General features: G+C 36.6%; 4 protein-coding genes across 5 annotated transcripts; 3 read left to right on the top strand and 1 right to left on the bottom strand.

Annotated features, from left to right (window-relative positions):
- The first annotated feature begins 5,837 nt into the window (after positions 1 to 5,837).
- LOC9305811 (2-keto-3-deoxy-L-rhamnonate aldolase) lies at positions 5,838 to 7,051 on the top strand. The gene is made up of 2 exons (XM_021018020.1): positions 5,838 to 6,372; positions 6,506 to 7,051. The coding sequence occupies exons 1-2, from the start codon at positions 5,926 to 5,928 to the stop codon at positions 6,836 to 6,838; spliced, it is 780 nt and encodes a 259-aa protein (XP_020873679.1). The 5' UTR covers positions 5,838 to 5,925; the 3' UTR covers positions 6,839 to 7,051.
- Positions 7,052 to 7,153: 102 nt separating this feature from the next.
- On the top strand, positions 7,154 to 9,091 carry LOC9305810. The gene is made up of 3 exons (XM_002869693.2): positions 7,154 to 7,634; positions 8,091 to 8,451; positions 8,777 to 9,091. The coding sequence occupies exons 1-3, from the start codon at positions 7,248 to 7,250 to the stop codon at positions 8,953 to 8,955; spliced, it is 927 nt and encodes a 308-aa protein (XP_002869739.1). The 5' UTR covers positions 7,154 to 7,247; the 3' UTR covers positions 8,956 to 9,091.
- Positions 9,092 to 9,356: 265 nt separating this feature from the next.
- On the top strand, positions 9,357 to 14,339 carry LOC9303753 (serine/threonine-protein kinase BLUS1). Of its 2 annotated transcripts, XM_002869692.2 has the most exons (22): positions 9,358 to 9,459; positions 9,576 to 9,819; positions 10,070 to 10,324; positions 10,419 to 10,543; positions 10,630 to 10,674; positions 10,923 to 11,004; positions 11,078 to 11,146; positions 11,264 to 11,434; positions 11,517 to 11,582; positions 11,672 to 11,740; positions 11,845 to 11,913; positions 12,017 to 12,294; positions 12,398 to 12,519; positions 12,614 to 12,705; positions 12,777 to 12,815; positions 12,897 to 12,953; positions 13,056 to 13,169; positions 13,259 to 13,310; positions 13,397 to 13,449; positions 13,533 to 13,597; positions 13,702 to 13,753; positions 13,849 to 14,339. In XM_002869692.2, the coding sequence occupies exons 1-22, from the start codon at positions 9,437 to 9,439 to the stop codon at positions 13,891 to 13,893; spliced, it is 2,187 nt and encodes a 728-aa protein (XP_002869738.2). In that variant the 5' UTR covers positions 9,358 to 9,436; the 3' UTR covers positions 13,894 to 14,339. The 2 variants fall into 2 exon arrangements, with proteins under 2 accessions (XP_020873319.1, XP_002869738.2); XM_021017660.1 differs by lacking the exon at positions 11,845 to 11,913 and having other exon boundaries at positions 9,357 to 9,459.
- A 99-nt stretch (positions 14,340 to 14,438) lies between these two features.
- Positions 14,439 to 15,762, bottom strand: LOC9305809. The gene has a single exon (XM_002867634.2). It carries the CDS (start codon positions 15,296 to 15,298, stop codon positions 14,543 to 14,545), a length of 756 nt encoding a protein of 251 aa, XP_002867680.1. The 5' UTR covers positions 15,299 to 15,762; the 3' UTR covers positions 14,439 to 14,542.
- Positions 15,763 to 16,601: the final 839 nt, after the last annotated feature.

Genomic DNA, 16,601 nt, shown 5'->3' with positions numbered 1-16,601 from the left:
TGTGTTCGTTTACAATAACAATGAAATGTACCTAATTAAATTGATGCATTTTTATTGTATACAGTACTTATTATATATGGCATGGGTGAGTTTGGAGAATGTTCATCTCATGGATATATATAATTTTGGTTCGGAAAACAATTTGAAATGAAATGAAGTGTGTTTTGGCTTTCGATGTGTGAAGAATAATAATACTTCCTAGAAGATTGATTTTCTAAAGATTTCACATTTTTTAAGAAACAATTATTGTTTAATTATTTACTTTCATTAAATATTTTTTAATAAACTATGAACCAATAGTAATCTGAAATAGTTAATCATTACATCTTGAAATCTACGATTTATTAAAATCGATTGATTCAAAATAAAAAAAAATCTACAAAATTAATCTTTGTGGAACAAATTCAAAACACTAGAACATCAAACTTCAAGGAACGGAGGGAATAGTACGAGAGACAAGTCACAAGTCTAAAGATTAAAGTAGGTGGGACCCACAGAAAACATTCTCCTTGAAATCTGTGTGTTTGAAATTATACATCCCACTATGGTTTCAGCTTCATCAATCTAGATCTTGACCCTTTGCTCTTTGATTTTTTTTATTCTTCTAAAAATACTACTTGTACAATAATCTCTTCATATCTACTTAATTACATTGAAACCCAGTACAAATATTACATATTGTTATTGAAAATTTAATTTGTTTATACGAAAATGAAATGGGGTTGAATATATATGTATTTCACAGGCTATAGAAACATTTCTAGTCTGGCTATAAAGTTATGTTAATTAAAAACATTGATAAATTTGGAATTTCACTGTAAGACAAAAAAGACTAGAGTCGAGAATATTTCTCTCAACTATCAAAACAGGAAAGTAATGTTTTATAAACTGTTAGTTCTAAGAAATTCAGATATCTTCTAATACGTACACTTCACAATTTAGACACAATCCTCCCCAAACTTGGCTTAAGTAGACCAATGATAACCACAAGATCATTATCTAATAAACGGCAATTATACAAGAACAAATTTGATAATCTCAAAAACTCTTAGTTACCGATGTTTTGTGGCATTGGCTTTACCCGTGAAGCATTTCATATTTTACAAGAAAATAAAATTATTAAAATGTTATTCGTGTTTGAAATCGATAATTTCATTTGAACTACATAGACATTGAGGTCAAAGGACTTAGGTGATGTGTTATGGTGGCCACTATAAAAAGAATAAGAATCCGACCAACGTTAAATAATTTTGTCTGAAATTGACAATGACTCGACCTTAAGAACATACTTCTACACTAACTTTTAAATTCGGTGTGTTTGTGTTGAAGTATTCAAGTATGGATGTGATCTTACGGATAAGTTTTTAGTGGAGAATGGAAAATTTTAAAAATAAAATTAAATAGATGTCAAATAAAGTTTTATCTCAGATTGGCTCAACAACTTCGAATAGTAAAACCACGTCCATAAACATTAGTTGAATCTTTATCAAAATCTTTCTCGAACACTTTTAGTTTTCTCTTAGATATTTTCTGTATCTTTTTTTCTTGTAATCAGATCTTCTCTATAAAAGTCATATTAATTTTGAATATTCAATGCCACTAATTCAAAGTTAACATTTGGCCAATTTTAAAATATGTTTTCGAGCATCACTTGAACATTGTTGAGATAGGATCTTATTACGAGTAATGCAATCTAAGCACAGTTTAAATTTCTGTCATATATTTTTCTTCGTGAGAATTGTATTCATGTGAATCATGTCAGTTACATTTATATTTTTAACAATCATATGTCGACGTACGTATATTTCGAAAGTAGATTTCAAGTTGTTCGGCAATTCTCTAATAATTTATAAGATGATCTGATAGGATGGACCATGACATGTAATGTACGTACTACATAAGGAAAAATAATCAGTGTTAGAATATATTCTTTTTAGAAGAATAATAGATCTCAACATTCATGAAATAATAATAGCTAAGCTAGGGGACATTATTTGGTAACTAAAAGAATTGATATGATGGAAAAATATTTTGAACTTAATATAAGTCGAAGACTCTTACCTAATTATTCAACTTTTCATCTTAACATATACATGGTTTGGTGAGAAAAAGGGAAAACAAGTTAGATTGGGAGGGCGACATTACCATGCTGATCAAGTATAGTAGAATATATTATAAAAAAATGAATATGAAGTGTAACCGTAAAACTAAGATGTTCTGCATGTATTATACACGGAAGAATAGTTCTTTACATTTTCAATATTATTATGTTTGTATCTATTATGATTTTATAAGTTTATAATTTTATATATGTTAGCAAATTTATACTACTAAGTGCGTATTAGTAGGTTTAGATTAATACTATTAAATTCATACATACAACTCAATAAAACATTCGATAAGATTGATCAAGTACACAGTGAATTTGATAAAATTTTGATGCTACCGTTGACATAAAAAAAGAAGAAGATTTGATTCGACCTACGCATAGGTCTTGGAAGGCGTTGGGAAAGGTGTGACCCTCTAACGTTTTTTTATATTGCCAGTGATATGTACACATATGGTTGTGATCGTATAAATCATTGTGAACGCACCAAACATTCAAATACTGATCCTAAAATATGAATTATAAGCTTCAATGCATTGCCAGAACGAAAACAAAATTAATAAAAACAGAAATTAAAGTTCAAAGATGGATGGTCAAGTCATATAGAACCGGATCATTTGCAGTCGTTTTCATGTCCGTCGATATTAACTAAACCTTCACACAGTTAAGTTCTCCTTGGTCACATACACCTAGGTCTGAATTATTTGTGTCAGCTTGTCTCTAACTTACATTAACACCAACAAATTTAGTGATTCATTGTAGATTTACTAATAATAACACGTCATCTCTCTTCGAGAAAGCCCAAGTCCAGCGTCACTTATTGGGCCGACCATTTGAATCTCAAACGACGTATATCATGTAACTTTGTACAAGGGAATTTGGCTAATTCTGTTTCGTGTAGGGTTTGGTACGATTCCCGAATGGAGAAAGAAAAGGTCGGAGATTTCAAAGCACAACCACGAATCGAGACGCTTTATGACTACGTTGATTCACTTGACACCGAAGAGTACCGTTTAACAAATAGAAGAAGCAAAAACCAGAGTAATTCTTCGTTTAGGTTTGAAGTAATGTAGATTTGGAACTCTTACAAAAATTTCTTCAGTTAATACTTGATCGTGATTATTTTCCCAAATAGCCTTCACAATAAACATGTAATACTAATAATCATGAATGTGTAACACAATATAGGAAAAAATAATTAAAATATCAATTAAATAAAGAGTTACAGTATGATTAAACAAAAAGAAACTTAATTGCTAAATAAGATAAATATAGTAGCATCGCAACATCATCGATCTGCTATTCAACAGAATACTAATTTTCATAATTAAATAGTTGAGAAAAAAAGAATAGTTGATAATAGAAATAGTTAAGAACACCTAGGATCAACCGGAGAATGATGACCAAAACAACACCATAGAGCAAACGATATGAGGATGGCGAACACAAGGACGGTGGCTACGATTATTATGATGAGAGCAATATCCATATTGTTTCTTCAACTGCACCAAAAAAATAAAATTTGTAACTTTTTTCTCGTGTCTCCTTCTTCTTAATCTTGGGTGCAAATTTTATTTATACATACACTTCTATAAGTAAATCGGAAAAAAGAGGAAGTTTTACATTTTGTCATCAAGAAACATACAGTACTAGGAAAATTTAGAAATTTTACATTTAGTTACTTCAAAATATTAACTAGGAATATACATTTCTGTAAGTAAATCAGAAAAAAAGTGGAGGTTTTACATTTTGTGATCAAGAAACATACAGTACTAGGAAAATTTGAAAATTTTACATTTATTCACTCAAAAATGTTAATGAAGAATAAAATGGAACTTTTACATTGGTGTTTTGTTGATCGTCAAAGTAAACATGATTATATATGTTGATTCGCTTGTGGTCTTACAAACCGAAGACAATGTACGTACGGTAGAGATAAACTCTCGATGTCGACACATATCTGAAGTCTTATTAGACGAGTCTTTACATAGAGTTGAAATAATTAGAAACCAATAATTGTAAATCTCGAGCTTAAGTTGGAGATTTGGTTTTGCCCAAAAAAAGAAGTTGGAGATTTGGTTTAGCTGAACTCTCTTCTCTTGTAAATCTCGAGCTTAGTTTGGAGATTTAGTGTGTGGTCATATTAAATTTGTTGATCATACTGATTACTTTCCCTAAAATAAAACGGCCTTCATACATTTTGTTCTCTATACATGAGTTAACAGTTGCCAAAGAGTTGCTGTCTCACTCACATTTGTTCTTGTTTTCGTATATGTTAAATCGTCACTCACATTGTCACATGCACATGTCAGATTCAGACTAATGTAAAAAGTGCATTTGTTTTGTTTGGAAGCGAGTGAGAAATCCAAAAATACTATCGGAATAAATAAATATTTTATATCTTTTAACTCAATTGTTTGTTTTAATCAAAATTGAAAGGTAATTTTGCCAAATGTGCCATAATTTTAGAAAATTCTAGCAAATGTACCATATTGCAAATCAATTTAGCATCCATACCACTTTTGGTGTTTGTGTGATAGAGGTTGGACGATTTTACCCTTCTGCCTGCGTCAGGAATGTGTCAGGGGAAGGAACTACAGTAAGACGCCGGTTGGAAAACGGGGAGCGGCTGCATTAAATGGATATCTCCAGATCTTGTCCCCGATTGAAAATTCTCTGTTGCGTCTAGATCTTGTCCCCGATTATCATGAATCCCAGATGATATGGTTTTACCAGCCTGCATAGATCTAGATTTACTCGGAGACAACATCTCTTAATTATTCATCGCCAGATGATGTGGTTTTACCAGCCAGATATCTGGATTAACTCGGGAACAACTTGATCTTTATTTTATTCTGCCAGAGAGCCGAAGACGAAGATCTGGATTTACTCGGGGATAACTTTGTTTTATCAGCCAGGGGACGAAAACGGTTACCAATGCGCCAGGGTCTTGTCTCAGAAAGTCCCATCAACCGCAGGGTCTTGTCTCCGAAAGTTGGAGGATTGAATCGTCTTTTCAGATGACGAATGTGGTATGCATAATAAGTGGGCTGCGAAAGTGGTACTGGGCCTAAACTTTCTGAAAAAGTAGTACTGGGTCTAATTTTCCCAAAATTCAAACGTCTAGTTTGAATTAGAAATGTTTATTTTATTAAGAAAAATATATTTAGATACTATAAACCAGTGTTCAAGAAAGCGCTAGGCGCTAAGCGGGCGGTGACCCAGTGCCTAGCGCCTAGAACGCCTAATCGGAGCCTAGGTGATTTTTAGGCGGTTTAGACGTTTATAACATAAAACATTATAAATATGATATTATATATAAAAGTTATATAAAATATTTATATAAAACTAAAAATTATGAAATTATAAACAAAAACTAAATAAAACATTTATTTATATTTATATTAAACAATATATGAATATTTATAACTATATATATAAATAAAACTCTAATTGAAATTGAAAAAATACATTAAACAAGTTCTATGTAATTTTAAGCGGTCAAGACGGTTATCTAGGCGTCGCATGAGAGCCTAGCGCCTAGTCGGGGCCTAGGCGACCGCCTAGACCGCTTTTTAGAACACATATCATTAAAAATTGGAATATAATTTTACCAACCCAATTAAATTCAATGAATAAATTCTCAATTTTTATTTTTTTTGTCATAAATTCTCAAATTAATTAGAAAGAAAATAATGTAGAGAAAAGGAATAAAATCGCATGTACAATATTTAATGAAAGGAATTAATCTTCTTCTTCTCTAAAACGCCTCATCTCCTTCTTTATCAACCTCCATTCCTCCTCCACTCTCAGTCACAATGGCTTCCAAAAAATCACTGAAATCACGTCTTCAAGATGGAGAAAAGCTGCTCGGTCACTTTCTTCTCTCTTTCTCACCGGAGCTCGCGGAGATCGCTGCCCGAGCTGGATTCGACTTCATCATCGTCGATATGGAGCATGGCGCCGGCGGGATTCGTGAAGCGCTTCACTGCATTCGAGCTATCGAGGCCGCTGGTTGCTCCACCGTCCTTCGTGTACCCGACATTAGCCAGGCTTGGGCTAAGAAAGCGTTAGATCTCGGACCCGACGGCATTATGTTCCCAATGGTCGAAACCGGAAGATCTGCCTCCGAAGCCGTCTCGTTTTGCCGGTATCGTCCCGACGGTGTTCGCGGTTGTGCTTACTCCGTTGTGAGAGACTCCAACTTTGGATTTGACGACGGGTATTTGGGTAATTACGCTGATAAGCTCTTCATCATGTGTCAGGTTCGATCCTCAAATCCCTCTGATTTTCAATTTATTGGGCAAAATTGTTAAATTGAAATCTAAAATGCGTAATTGTTTTTAAAAAATGGAAGTTAAATTTTTAATGAAATTGGTATATTCTTGAGTTTTGCAGATAGAATCAGAGGAAGGTGTAAAGAATGTGAAGGAGATAGTAGCCGTTGATGGGATGGATTGTGTGATGATGGGGCCGAGAGATCTGAGTGCTAGTTTGGGGATACTTAACGATCCAGGAAACCCGAAGTTGAAGTCCGTCATGAGGGTGGCTGAGACGGCGGTTTTAGCATCTGATCCCGCGAATGGCGGAGCTTACTTGGCTGGGATGGCCAGAGCTCAGGACAAAACCGGTGATCTCAGGGCACGTGGGTATCACGTGGTGCTCGGGTCAACTGATGTATCTTTGTACAAGAAGGCCGTGGTTGATGAGGTCAACGCTTTTAAAGCTTAGCGTCGGAATAAAACGGTGACTAGAGTGCATTGTACGTATCCATGATTATCGTCAAAAGCTTATGGTTCATGTCTTTTAGGACCTGTTAGTTTTGACTTTTGAGTTTGAGTCTTGCTCTGTTAAGATTCGCATTATCCGAAGAAAATCAAAAGCCGCATTAACAGTGTTAGTTCTGTTCTGTATTACTAAAAAAAAAGAAAAAGTCTTGGTTTATTTTGAGAATTGAAATGCATGCCGTTTAGAATCATTAGAATGCATGTCGTTTCGTGGATTTCGGGACCTAAAGGCTAAAGTGTATTGTCGTTGCTTTTTAAAAAGCCTGCCGTTTTCTCTCATATCGTTTTAGTGGCCACTCTTCGCAACGGATCAAACCAGATAGAACTTGAAGATTTTCTTCTTCTTTCTCAACATGCAATGTTTATCTCTGCAATCGCTTCCATGGAAACCAAATTCAGTGGCTTTACCTGAAATTTATCTTTTGAATCCCAAACAAGTGACCGCCTCGAATTCTCCGTATCGTAGAACTCGAAACTGGAAAATTAGAAGTTCGTCGGAAGAGAATGTAGCAAATTCGAGTGACGGCGGAGATTTAAAGAAGTCGCTGTCCGGTATCGTGGGAAATCAAGTGGAGGAGCTATTTAGCAGAGAAGAGAACAAGAATTTGCTTGATGGTCTGGAAAAAGCGTCGTTGAGAGTGGAGATAGCGAAGAGAGAGCTCGAAGAGATAGAGAGACAAGAAAGTGAGGCGAAATTGTTACAGGATTATGTTAATCAGCTTGAATCAAGAGCCGCAGAGGTGAGAGCTTGTTCTGGAAATGTTGTAGATATGTAATAATGGAACATTTGATTCTTTTGCGCTTTGGAATTTGAGATTTTGGGAGGTTCTATAGAGTATGAATTAGGGTAACATTGAGAATGACTGGTTTATATTACAATGGAGTAGTGAATTTGTGCATTTTATGCTTAGGATAAGTTCAAGTAGTATCAATCATTATCAATGGTGTTGCTTTTGTGCTTGAAACCTGGAAATAGGGTTTCTCTTAGTTTGTGTGAATATACTTTCATTAGATAAGGTTACTAAACCATGAATTTGGTAGCATTTCGAGTTTTCATTTTTTCGCTTTCTCGTGTTTCGGAACAAAGTCTCTAGTTTGTTATTGTAGACAGTGGAAGTTCTTGTTTATCTACGAACAAATTCCTTGAAAGGAAGCTGTGACAGAACATGTTAATCTAATTCAATATCTGATTCAAGATCGCAGAATGCCAGCAGGAGATTGTCGCAGCAAGATCAATGGTTGAGGAAGCAGAACGCGCTTTGTCCTTAGCAGATACCGAAGCAATTGGAAGTTCAGAAAAGGGTTATTCGATCGACAAAGACAAGGAGAGGTTAGAATCAGCGAAAGCGGCAGTGATCGCAGCTGCGGTTGGGACCATTGCGGAACTCCCATTTGCTCTTTCTCAAGTCTCGAGCATCGAGCAGCTTGTTCTTCCCCTAGGAATAGCGTTTGCAAGCTGTGCATTGTTTGGAGTCACATTCAGGTATGCAGTCAGAAGAGACTTGGATGATAGTCATCTCAAATCCGGAGCAGTTGCAGCTTTTGGGTTTGTTAAAGGTAACAACACATTTGATTACTGTTTCAATCTAACTTCTTTGAATTGTTCAAAGCAATTGCGTTTTGTGATTGAATAAGCTTTAAGAGAAATGGTAAAAGAAAAAGACTTTCTTTGTCTTGTTATATATTGTGTGGAAGTATGAGCTGGAAAAATCCCATCGTTGTCCCGCCCTTTGGTTGTTTTTAAATTATAATTTGCCAGTAATATAATAGTACTAATCAACGATTTGATTTATTCTAAATAATTGATGAGTTGATTATTAATCTCTGACCTGTATTATTTTGGATCTGTCTTTTTTTAAATCTGATATTTAATGTGGTATAGGACTTGGTATGTTGAGCAGAGGACCGCCATTGGAGCTGAGCTGGGAAAGCTTGTTTTCACATGGCATAGACGGCGCCATTTTGGTGTCTCAGAGCGTCTTGATATTTGCGTTTGCGTCCATAGGTTTGGACTTCTGTTTCAAGACGAAACTCTTGAGACCATTTCCTAGCTCCGACTAGTAGTATGTAGAAGAAGCAATTAAAAATGTAGAAATGAACAAATTATTACTTTGAAGACTTTTATTTGATTTTTGGACTATTAATTGTTCTAAATGTTTTATCCTAGATTTCTATAATCTATAGCTGTAACATATCATATTAAACTTTTTATAAAAAGTTTAGAATGATTCTTAATTTATTTATTTTTTTAACTTTTTATAAAAAGTTAGCAGAATATTTATCTTTGTCAAGTCACTTGTGAACTTAACCAAAGAGGTAGATGGGGTCAAGGCCATTCCTAGCCATTACTAAAGACACGTGTAATAATCTTAGAAGCTTACCGATTTACCACGTCAGCAAAAACAGTTCTTTTCTCTTTCAATCGCTCTCAATCGCGTTTGTCGTGGAGGTCAACTGATCAGAAAAATATAGCAGCGAAAGTGAAAATAGAGCTGAAATTATTATTTTTATACAAAAATTAAAAAATTAGTATCCAATTTCAATGGGGTTTCGACTTGTTCTCGAGTAAACTTACTAGTCTCTCTCTCTCAGCTCCAGATTTTGTTTCTTCTTCTGTTAAATTCATTTGATTTGTTGTATCTGAAGACGAAATTACTGGTTTTTGATTTGGTGGTATTCAGGGCGGTTTTAAAGCGACGGAAGAAGATGGTGGGAGGAGGAAGTAGTAGTGGTGGTGGTGGGGTTTTCCGTGGTGGTGGTAGTGGTAAGCAGCAGAGAGGTTTCTCTTTGAATCCTAAAGACTATAAGCTTTTGGAAGAGATAGGCCATGGAGCTAGCGCTGTTGTCTATCGAGCGATCTATCTCCCGACTAATGAAGTCGTCGCCATCAAGTGTTTGGATCTCGATCGCTGCAATAGCAATCTGGTTCGTTCTCCTTGATCTTATTGCTTATGAATTAGAAGAGGCTTGAGCTCGTTTTATATGTCCACGATTCTCTATGTGTTTAGGTGTAGATTTGTGTTTGGAATCTGATTATTTAGAGTGAAAAAATTCAAAATCATGGCAAAGTAATTGGAGAGGACTAAGACTAGTTGTTCTGCTCCATAAGAATGGTTTCCATTTGTTGTAGATCTCTTGTTCTGTGAATTAATGTATTATTTGTTTTGGTTTATAGGATGATATTAGGAGGGAATCTCAGACTATGAGTTTGATAGACCATCCCAACGTTATAAAGTCGTTTTGTTCATTTTCTGTCGACCACAGTCTTTGGGTTGTTATGCCATTCATGGCGCAAGGTTCATGTTTGCATCTTATGAAGACTGCATATTCAGACGGATTTGAAGAGTCGGCTATATGTTGTGTACTTAAAGAAACTCTTAAAGCTCTTGATTATCTTCATAAACAAGGCCATATCCATCGGGATGTTAAGGTTGGTAAAAAAGTGAAACTTTTTTCAGCTCACTGGACTTTATATTTTGCCATCCATATAATGTATTCAGATTTTATTGTTTCTTTCAACCTAGGCTGGAAACATACTTCTTGATGACAGTGGTGAGATTAAGCTTGGCGATTTTGGCGTCTCTGCTTGCTTGTTTGACAATGGTGATAGGCGACGTGCAAGAAACACATTTGTTGGTACTCCTTGCTGGTCGGTTATTGTACTTCTTTCTTTTGGTACTTTACCATCACTCTTATATTCTATGTTTAACATTTAAACGCTTTCTCTGTTTGTAGGATGGCACCGGAAGTCTTGCAGCCGGGAGAAGGATACAATTCCAAGTGAGTTTATACATTAAGCTCGAATGCTAGATAAAATATTTATATTTTCTGCTTGTTTCCTTGTCTAGTATAGAAAGTAGCTCACTTTGGTATGTATGCATGTTAAGACAACTTGTCAAACTACTCTACCTCTAATCCGAATGTAAACATATTGGCTTGGTGATCATATCAATTACTGTATATACTGTGGAACAAAGAAATGCAACAATAGCTTATTGGTTGGTTCTTCTTCTGTCATTTCTTAACAGGGCTGATATCTGGTCATTTGGTATAACAGCTCTTGAACTGGCCCATGGTCATGCACCTTTCTCAAAATATCCCCCCATGAAGGTGCTTAATATCTCTTTTCCGGCTTATGTCAATATTTACATCTATTAAAACGGTTCTGATTCCCTGGTTACAGGTGCTCCTAATGACTATTCAAAACGCACCTCCTGGTCTTGATTATGATCGTGATAAGAAATTTTCGAAGGTACTCGTGTTCTTTCTAGGTGTATTCCTTATGTTGTTCTAGTTTTGTTGGATTTCTGTTTTTTCATTTGCAATAAATTTTTACTAAACTAACTAGAGGACTTTCAGTTGTGCCCAGTCCTTTAAAGAAATGGTTGCAATGTGTTTGGTGAAAGATCAAACAAAAAGGCCAACTGCTGAAAAACTGCTGAAGCACTCCTGTTTCAAACACACGAAGCCTCCAGAGTTTTATGTGAAAAAATTATTTTCCGATTTACCACCTCTTTGGACACGAGTAAAATCTCTTCAGGTTAGCCATGTTCTTTTTGTGTTTCAGCCTTTTTGTTGAAGTGATCATGTTCTTAGTTTTTGATCGGGTTGTTACATGACAGGATAAGGATGCTCAACAGCTTGCATTAAAGAGAATGGCCACTGCTGACGAGGAAGCTATATCACAGGTGACACACCCCTTGGTTTGTCAACATTACCTAAATACTTTAAGAGTCGAATTTGCAGAGTGGGCATAAAACAATATATTTAATGTCAGAGCGAATACCAAAGAGGAGTGAGCGCTTGGAATTTTGACGTCAGAGACTTGAAAACACAAGCATCTTTGGTAATTTACTTCTCGCTAGTTATCTATGATTGCACTATCCTTAATTTCTGTTCATTGGTTTCATCACTTAATACCTGTTCTTATATTGTTTGTTTGTGTACTAGTTAATTGATGATGATGATCTAGAAGAGAGTAAGGAAGATGATGAAATATTATGTGCACAGTTTAATAAGGCGAGTAATCTGTAGATAAAATTCAGAAAAAGGCATATATAAAATTTCACTTCCGCGGTATCCAAGTCCGGTGGTCTGAACATATCTTAGAAAACCCCTGCAGGTGAATGACAGAGTGCAAGTATTTGATAGTCTGCAACTATATGAAACCATGAACGAAAAAGAAAAGGTTTCCAATACTGAGGTGGAAGAACCAACCTGCGAAGAGAAATTCACTTTCATTACAACTGCTTCTTCTTTAGAACGAATGTCACCAAATTCAGAGCATGACATTCCCGAGGCCAAGGTTAAGCCAGTAAGACGCCAAAGCCAGAGTGGACCACTTACAAGCAAGACCGTATTATGCCACTCGGCTTCAGAAAAAGGGCATATCTTTGAAAGGTTTGACATTTACTAATTGATGTTTGAGACTACACTTCAGATCTGCTTGTCTAATATATAGAAACTTTCAAACAATCCAACTTGTTATGTTTCTATCTGCTAGATCCGAGAGTGAACAGCAGACAGCATCAACAGTCCGAAGAGCACCCAGCTTTAGTGGTCCTTTGAATCTTCCAACCCGGGCTTCTTCAAACAGTTTGTCAGCTCCCATTAAATACTCAGGAGGTGAGCAAGTGACATTGGCAGTCTTCGTCCAGCTTAGTGGTTTTATTGCTTCTCTTGCAGTTGAGTTAAAGAGTGTTTTGTCCATTTCGAATAGGATTCCGTGATTCTCTGGATGATAAGTCAAAGGCTAATCTGGTTCAGAAAGGACGATTTTCAGTAACATCAGGAAATGTAGATCTTGCGAAGGTTGGTATATAATTTACTACTATTTGTTTTCCTATTTCTTTGACGGTAACTAACCATACAATTTACTCTAGGATGTTCCATTAAGTATTGTCCCTCGTCGATCTCCACAGGTTGGTTTCTTGTCTCTGCTTATTACTGTAGACTGATTCTTCACCTGAATTATTACCTGATAATTTATACACAAATTCCAGGCGACCCCTCTGAGAAAATCTGCAAGTGTGGGTAACTGGATACTTGAGCCCAAAATGGTCAGTTTGCTATCACAAAGTGTCCTTCAAGTCATTCATTTGTAGTTTTGATTTTACTCGATGTTCTGTTTCTTAACCTTAGTCTTGTTTTCTATCCTACAGCCAACAGCTCAGCCTCAGACCATCAAGGAGCATAGTAGCCATCCTACGTCTTCCTCTTCCTCACTTATCGTGCCTCAACTTCAACACCTATTCCAGCAAAACTCAATACAACAGGTGAGGAACATCCGTCAAGACATGAGACTTATCTCTTATTAACTAATTAGCAGGATCTTAACTACTGCAATTGAATTATTTCGCTGCAGGATCTTATTATGAATTTACTGAATAGCATACAACCCGGGGAAGCAACAGAAGGTAGGATAGACAAGTATACTTCAATCTGTTGTGACGTTATTATTGATGAAGACTATTCAGTAACGGTACCTTCATCTTTCTTATAGGTTCTCAATCTGGGAAGTTACCACCTTTGCCTCGCTCAGACAGTAATGGAAATGTAAGTTGATTTATCAGATATGTTCTCAACAATTTCATCAAAGATATTGCGCGCAGCTATGTAACCATTACTTTGGATAACAGGTTGAACCCGTGGCTTCTGAGAGGGAGAGGTTACTTCTTAGCAGTATCTCTGACCTCCGTGCTAGGTTAGTCTTCTTCTTCCAGCAAAGCTTTTTTTTCTAGATTATGATTTAGTCTAGTCTTTCTAAGTGCATCTTCCTGCAAGCTTTTTAACTGCTAAAATTTTCAGGCTGGATGACTTAACGGAGGAACTGGATATAGAGAAATCAAAATATAGCCAAGTAAGTTTAGTACATTTTCAACTCGTTAGAACGCAATAATCCGCTTGTTGTGTTTCATGTAATCAAGCAATTGTTTCGTTTATGTTTGTGTACAGCTGCAACAGAAATTGAAAGCATTTACAGGTCGCAAACATGTGTAAGCAGAAGGGAAAGCGACACTGGAAACACTAAACTGCACAGAACCTGTAGGAGAAAGAGTGAAGTCTCTTTTGGTTATAATAGTAAGAACCAGACAAGAGCTTAGAGACAGTGAAGCAAAGAGCATAGCAATCTCTTCAGTTGGGTTCCGTGTAGGTTTCAGACGATGACGACGAAAACAACATACAACCGATGTCTGCTTCTGATGTAAACTAATAGTTGAAGACAACAGAAACTAATACAGAAATAAAAAAGAAGAAGAAAGTTCCTCTGGGATCTCAACCCCATATATTTGCTTATACTTATGAATTTATTATCACACGTTTGATCAATTTTTGTTTTGTTTTGTTTGGTGTATCATAATTACTAGTGAGAGAAAGGAGAAAACTCATCTTTCGGATTCTTTTGTGTATTATATAATTTGTAAATGCAACTTGATTTGACATAATTGTGTTATTCATTCATCAGATTCTTAAGAAAAATCCTTCTGATTTGCTTAATATGCTTAAGGTGATTCAATTTAAACTGGAAAGCTCATTGCTCTATCTTCAAACAAAAAGGAACTATCGACTCTTGTAATCAAAATCATGGGTTTTTACATTTATGTTCCAACGTTATTGTACAATTAAAACTGATTGATTACACAAGAAATTAGAAGAAAGTTGTTGTCCTTCTTCTTCTCCCACTTGTCAAGGTTTTGGTAGAGGCTTTAGACACCAAATAGCCCACACCCAAACACATAACCCAAATCCCCAAATCAACGGCCCATCCCATTCCCTCTGTCTCAGACTCCATCTCAGCCGTCCATTCCACCTCCTCCCACTCTCCCTCTCCGTCGTCAGATTCACCGCCGCCGCTACACGTGCAAAAACACACGCCGCCGTCAGATTCTCTCCCTTCCTCTCTCTCCTCCGGTATCTCCTCCAAACACTCAAACCCAACCCTCTGCTTTCTCCTCCGTCTATGTTTCCTCGCCATCGTCGCCGTCGCCACGTGTCCCTCGGCCGCAACAACAACCTCCGCCGCACCTTCCTCCTCCATCTCGCACTCGCACTCAAGTTTCCACTTGTCCACTTCTTCTTTTCTGAAAATACCTTTTATCACCCTCTCCTCACTCATGTACACCTCGAAACGGATCCCTTCCCAGACCCGAACCCGTTCTCTAGACCCGTAAATCACGTCTCCTCCTTTCACGACTCTGTAGAGCGTCACGAACGCTGGAGAATCGGGTCGGATCTTCGACCCATCGAGCTCGAAAGCCGCTTCGTTGATTCGTGGTGGATAGAGAAGAGTGAGAGAATCCGGTAAGAATTCTCGTGTTGGTAAACCAGTGAACCTGACGAAGAAAGCCTTAACCTTTAAGCTCTCTTTCTCAACATAACGCTCGAAATCCGGCGATCTACACATTTCTCTCTTTTTTTTGGGTTCTTCAGAAAACTCTCTGTTTCTCGTGTATACTTTGATCTAAAACTTGTGAAAGGATGGGCCTTTTTTTAAGAGGGAAACATAGAGAGAAAGGTGGCGACTTGTGACTTCTGTTTGGTTTGAATTCTAGGGGTGGCACGCGGTTTGGCTGCTCAGTGCTCACGTGGACGTCTCGACGAAAATGTCCTAGTAATTGTTTTTAACTACTAGTATATAAATTCTGGTCAAAATCAGAAATAGGTGTGTGGCTTCATCATCACTTCACGGTTGCATGATTTGCATCGGTGGTCTATAAAATATCAACAGCGAGCATTATTTTATGAACGTGGTTTCTCATCTTGAGTTGCACAATTGTGTGCAGACTTTGCTTGTTTGTCTTCTACTCACAACTTGTCTTCTTCCTCTTTTTCCTTTGTCGTTTCTGTTCGCTTTGGTTTACGAGAATTATCACTACCGGACTAAAGAAACTAAAGCTAAATCCCAAACTAAACTTTTAAAAAGCTAATACTAGCTATAATTTATATTCTGATTGAATACAAGCTTGCTCGATTCAATTGCCAACAAGAATTTGTAGTTATAGAAAGTAAGTAGTCAAATGTGCCCAAGCATCTGTGGTCTAGTGGCAGAGGAAGCTTTGGGAAATGGTGAAACTCCCAAACCTGAGTTCGATTCTCCCTGGAAACAAAAACACATTTGTTTGGGAAGTCTGTCAGTTGGACCTTGGCCCAATTGGTTTACCTGGTAGCCAAAAATGTAGGCGGCCTGACTACCCTCTGGCACTTAGTCGGAAGGCATTCCAAACTCGGGATAGGCAGAGTGGTAAGCCCGTAAAGGCCTAACCGTTAACACGGTGGACTAGTCTACTATGTAGCACCTCGGTGCGTTCCTACCGGGACCGACCGGATAGCCGATAGGATTTATCAAAAAAAAAAGTCAAATGTAATGATTTTATACATTTTTAGTTCAATAATTTCATGATAATATATATATATATATATATATATTATATAAATGAATGTTTAACTTTTTTTCGTTTATTTCTTGGAAGATATTTTTTTTTTGGCTGTAATGATTAGACATGATTTTTATATTATATAAAGGTCCCACATGATCTTGAGCCGCTGGTTTTGGGTTCTCTTTTCAACTCACACTTCTTCAAATGCGAATTTGCTTTTAACGTGTTAATATAAAATTATTAAATAGTTCTATAGGATTGTCCTTAATGGGCCGGCCTTTTACGATGGTTCAAATAAATGTCGAATACGTCTTTTCGTTCAGCCCCTGA

Source organism: Arabidopsis lyrata, assembly GCF_000004255.2.
Source record: "Arabidopsis lyrata subsp. lyrata unplaced genomic scaffold ARALYscaffold_7, whole genome shotgun sequence".
Classification (NCBI taxonomy): Eukaryota; Viridiplantae; Streptophyta; class Magnoliopsida; order Brassicales; family Brassicaceae; genus Arabidopsis; species Arabidopsis lyrata.
The sequence above is the reverse complement of the archived record's forward strand: the minus strand, read 5'-3'. Positions and strand labels throughout refer to the sequence as shown.

Bases quoted from the DNA above. Each gene is read 5' to 3' on its own strand.
- LOC9305811 (XM_021018020.1), top strand. From the start codon at position 5,926: ATGGCTTCCAAAAAATCACTGAAATCACGTCTTCAAGATGGAGAAAAG. The intron at 6,373-6,505 runs GTTCGATCCTCA...TGAGTTTTGCAG, and splicing joins AGCTCTTCATCATGTGTCAG to ATAGAATCAGAGGAAGGTGT.
- LOC9305810 (XM_002869693.2), top strand. From the start codon at position 7,248: ATGCAATGTTTATCTCTGCAATCGCTTCCATGGAAACCAAATTCAGTG. The intron at 7,635-8,090 runs GTGAGAGCTTGT...ATCTGATTCAAG, and splicing joins TTGAATCAAGAGCCGCAGAG to ATCGCAGAATGCCAGCAGGA. The intron at 8,452-8,776 runs GTAACAACACAT...AATGTGGTATAG, and splicing joins AGCTTTTGGGTTTGTTAAAG to GACTTGGTATGTTGAGCAGA.
- LOC9303753 (XM_002869692.2), top strand. From the start codon at position 9,437: ATGGGGTTTCGACTTGTTCTCGA. The intron at 11,005-11,077 runs GTGCTTAATATC...CCCTGGTTACAG, and splicing joins CAAAATATCCCCCCATGAAG to GTGCTCCTAATGACTATTCA. The intron at 11,147-11,263 runs GTACTCGTGTTC...AGTTGTGCCCAG, and splicing joins GTGATAAGAAATTTTCGAAG to TCCTTTAAAGAAATGGTTGC.
- LOC9305809 (XM_002867634.2), bottom strand. From the start codon at position 15,298: ATGTGTAGATCGCCGGATTTCGAGCGTTATGTTGAGAAAGAGAGCTTA.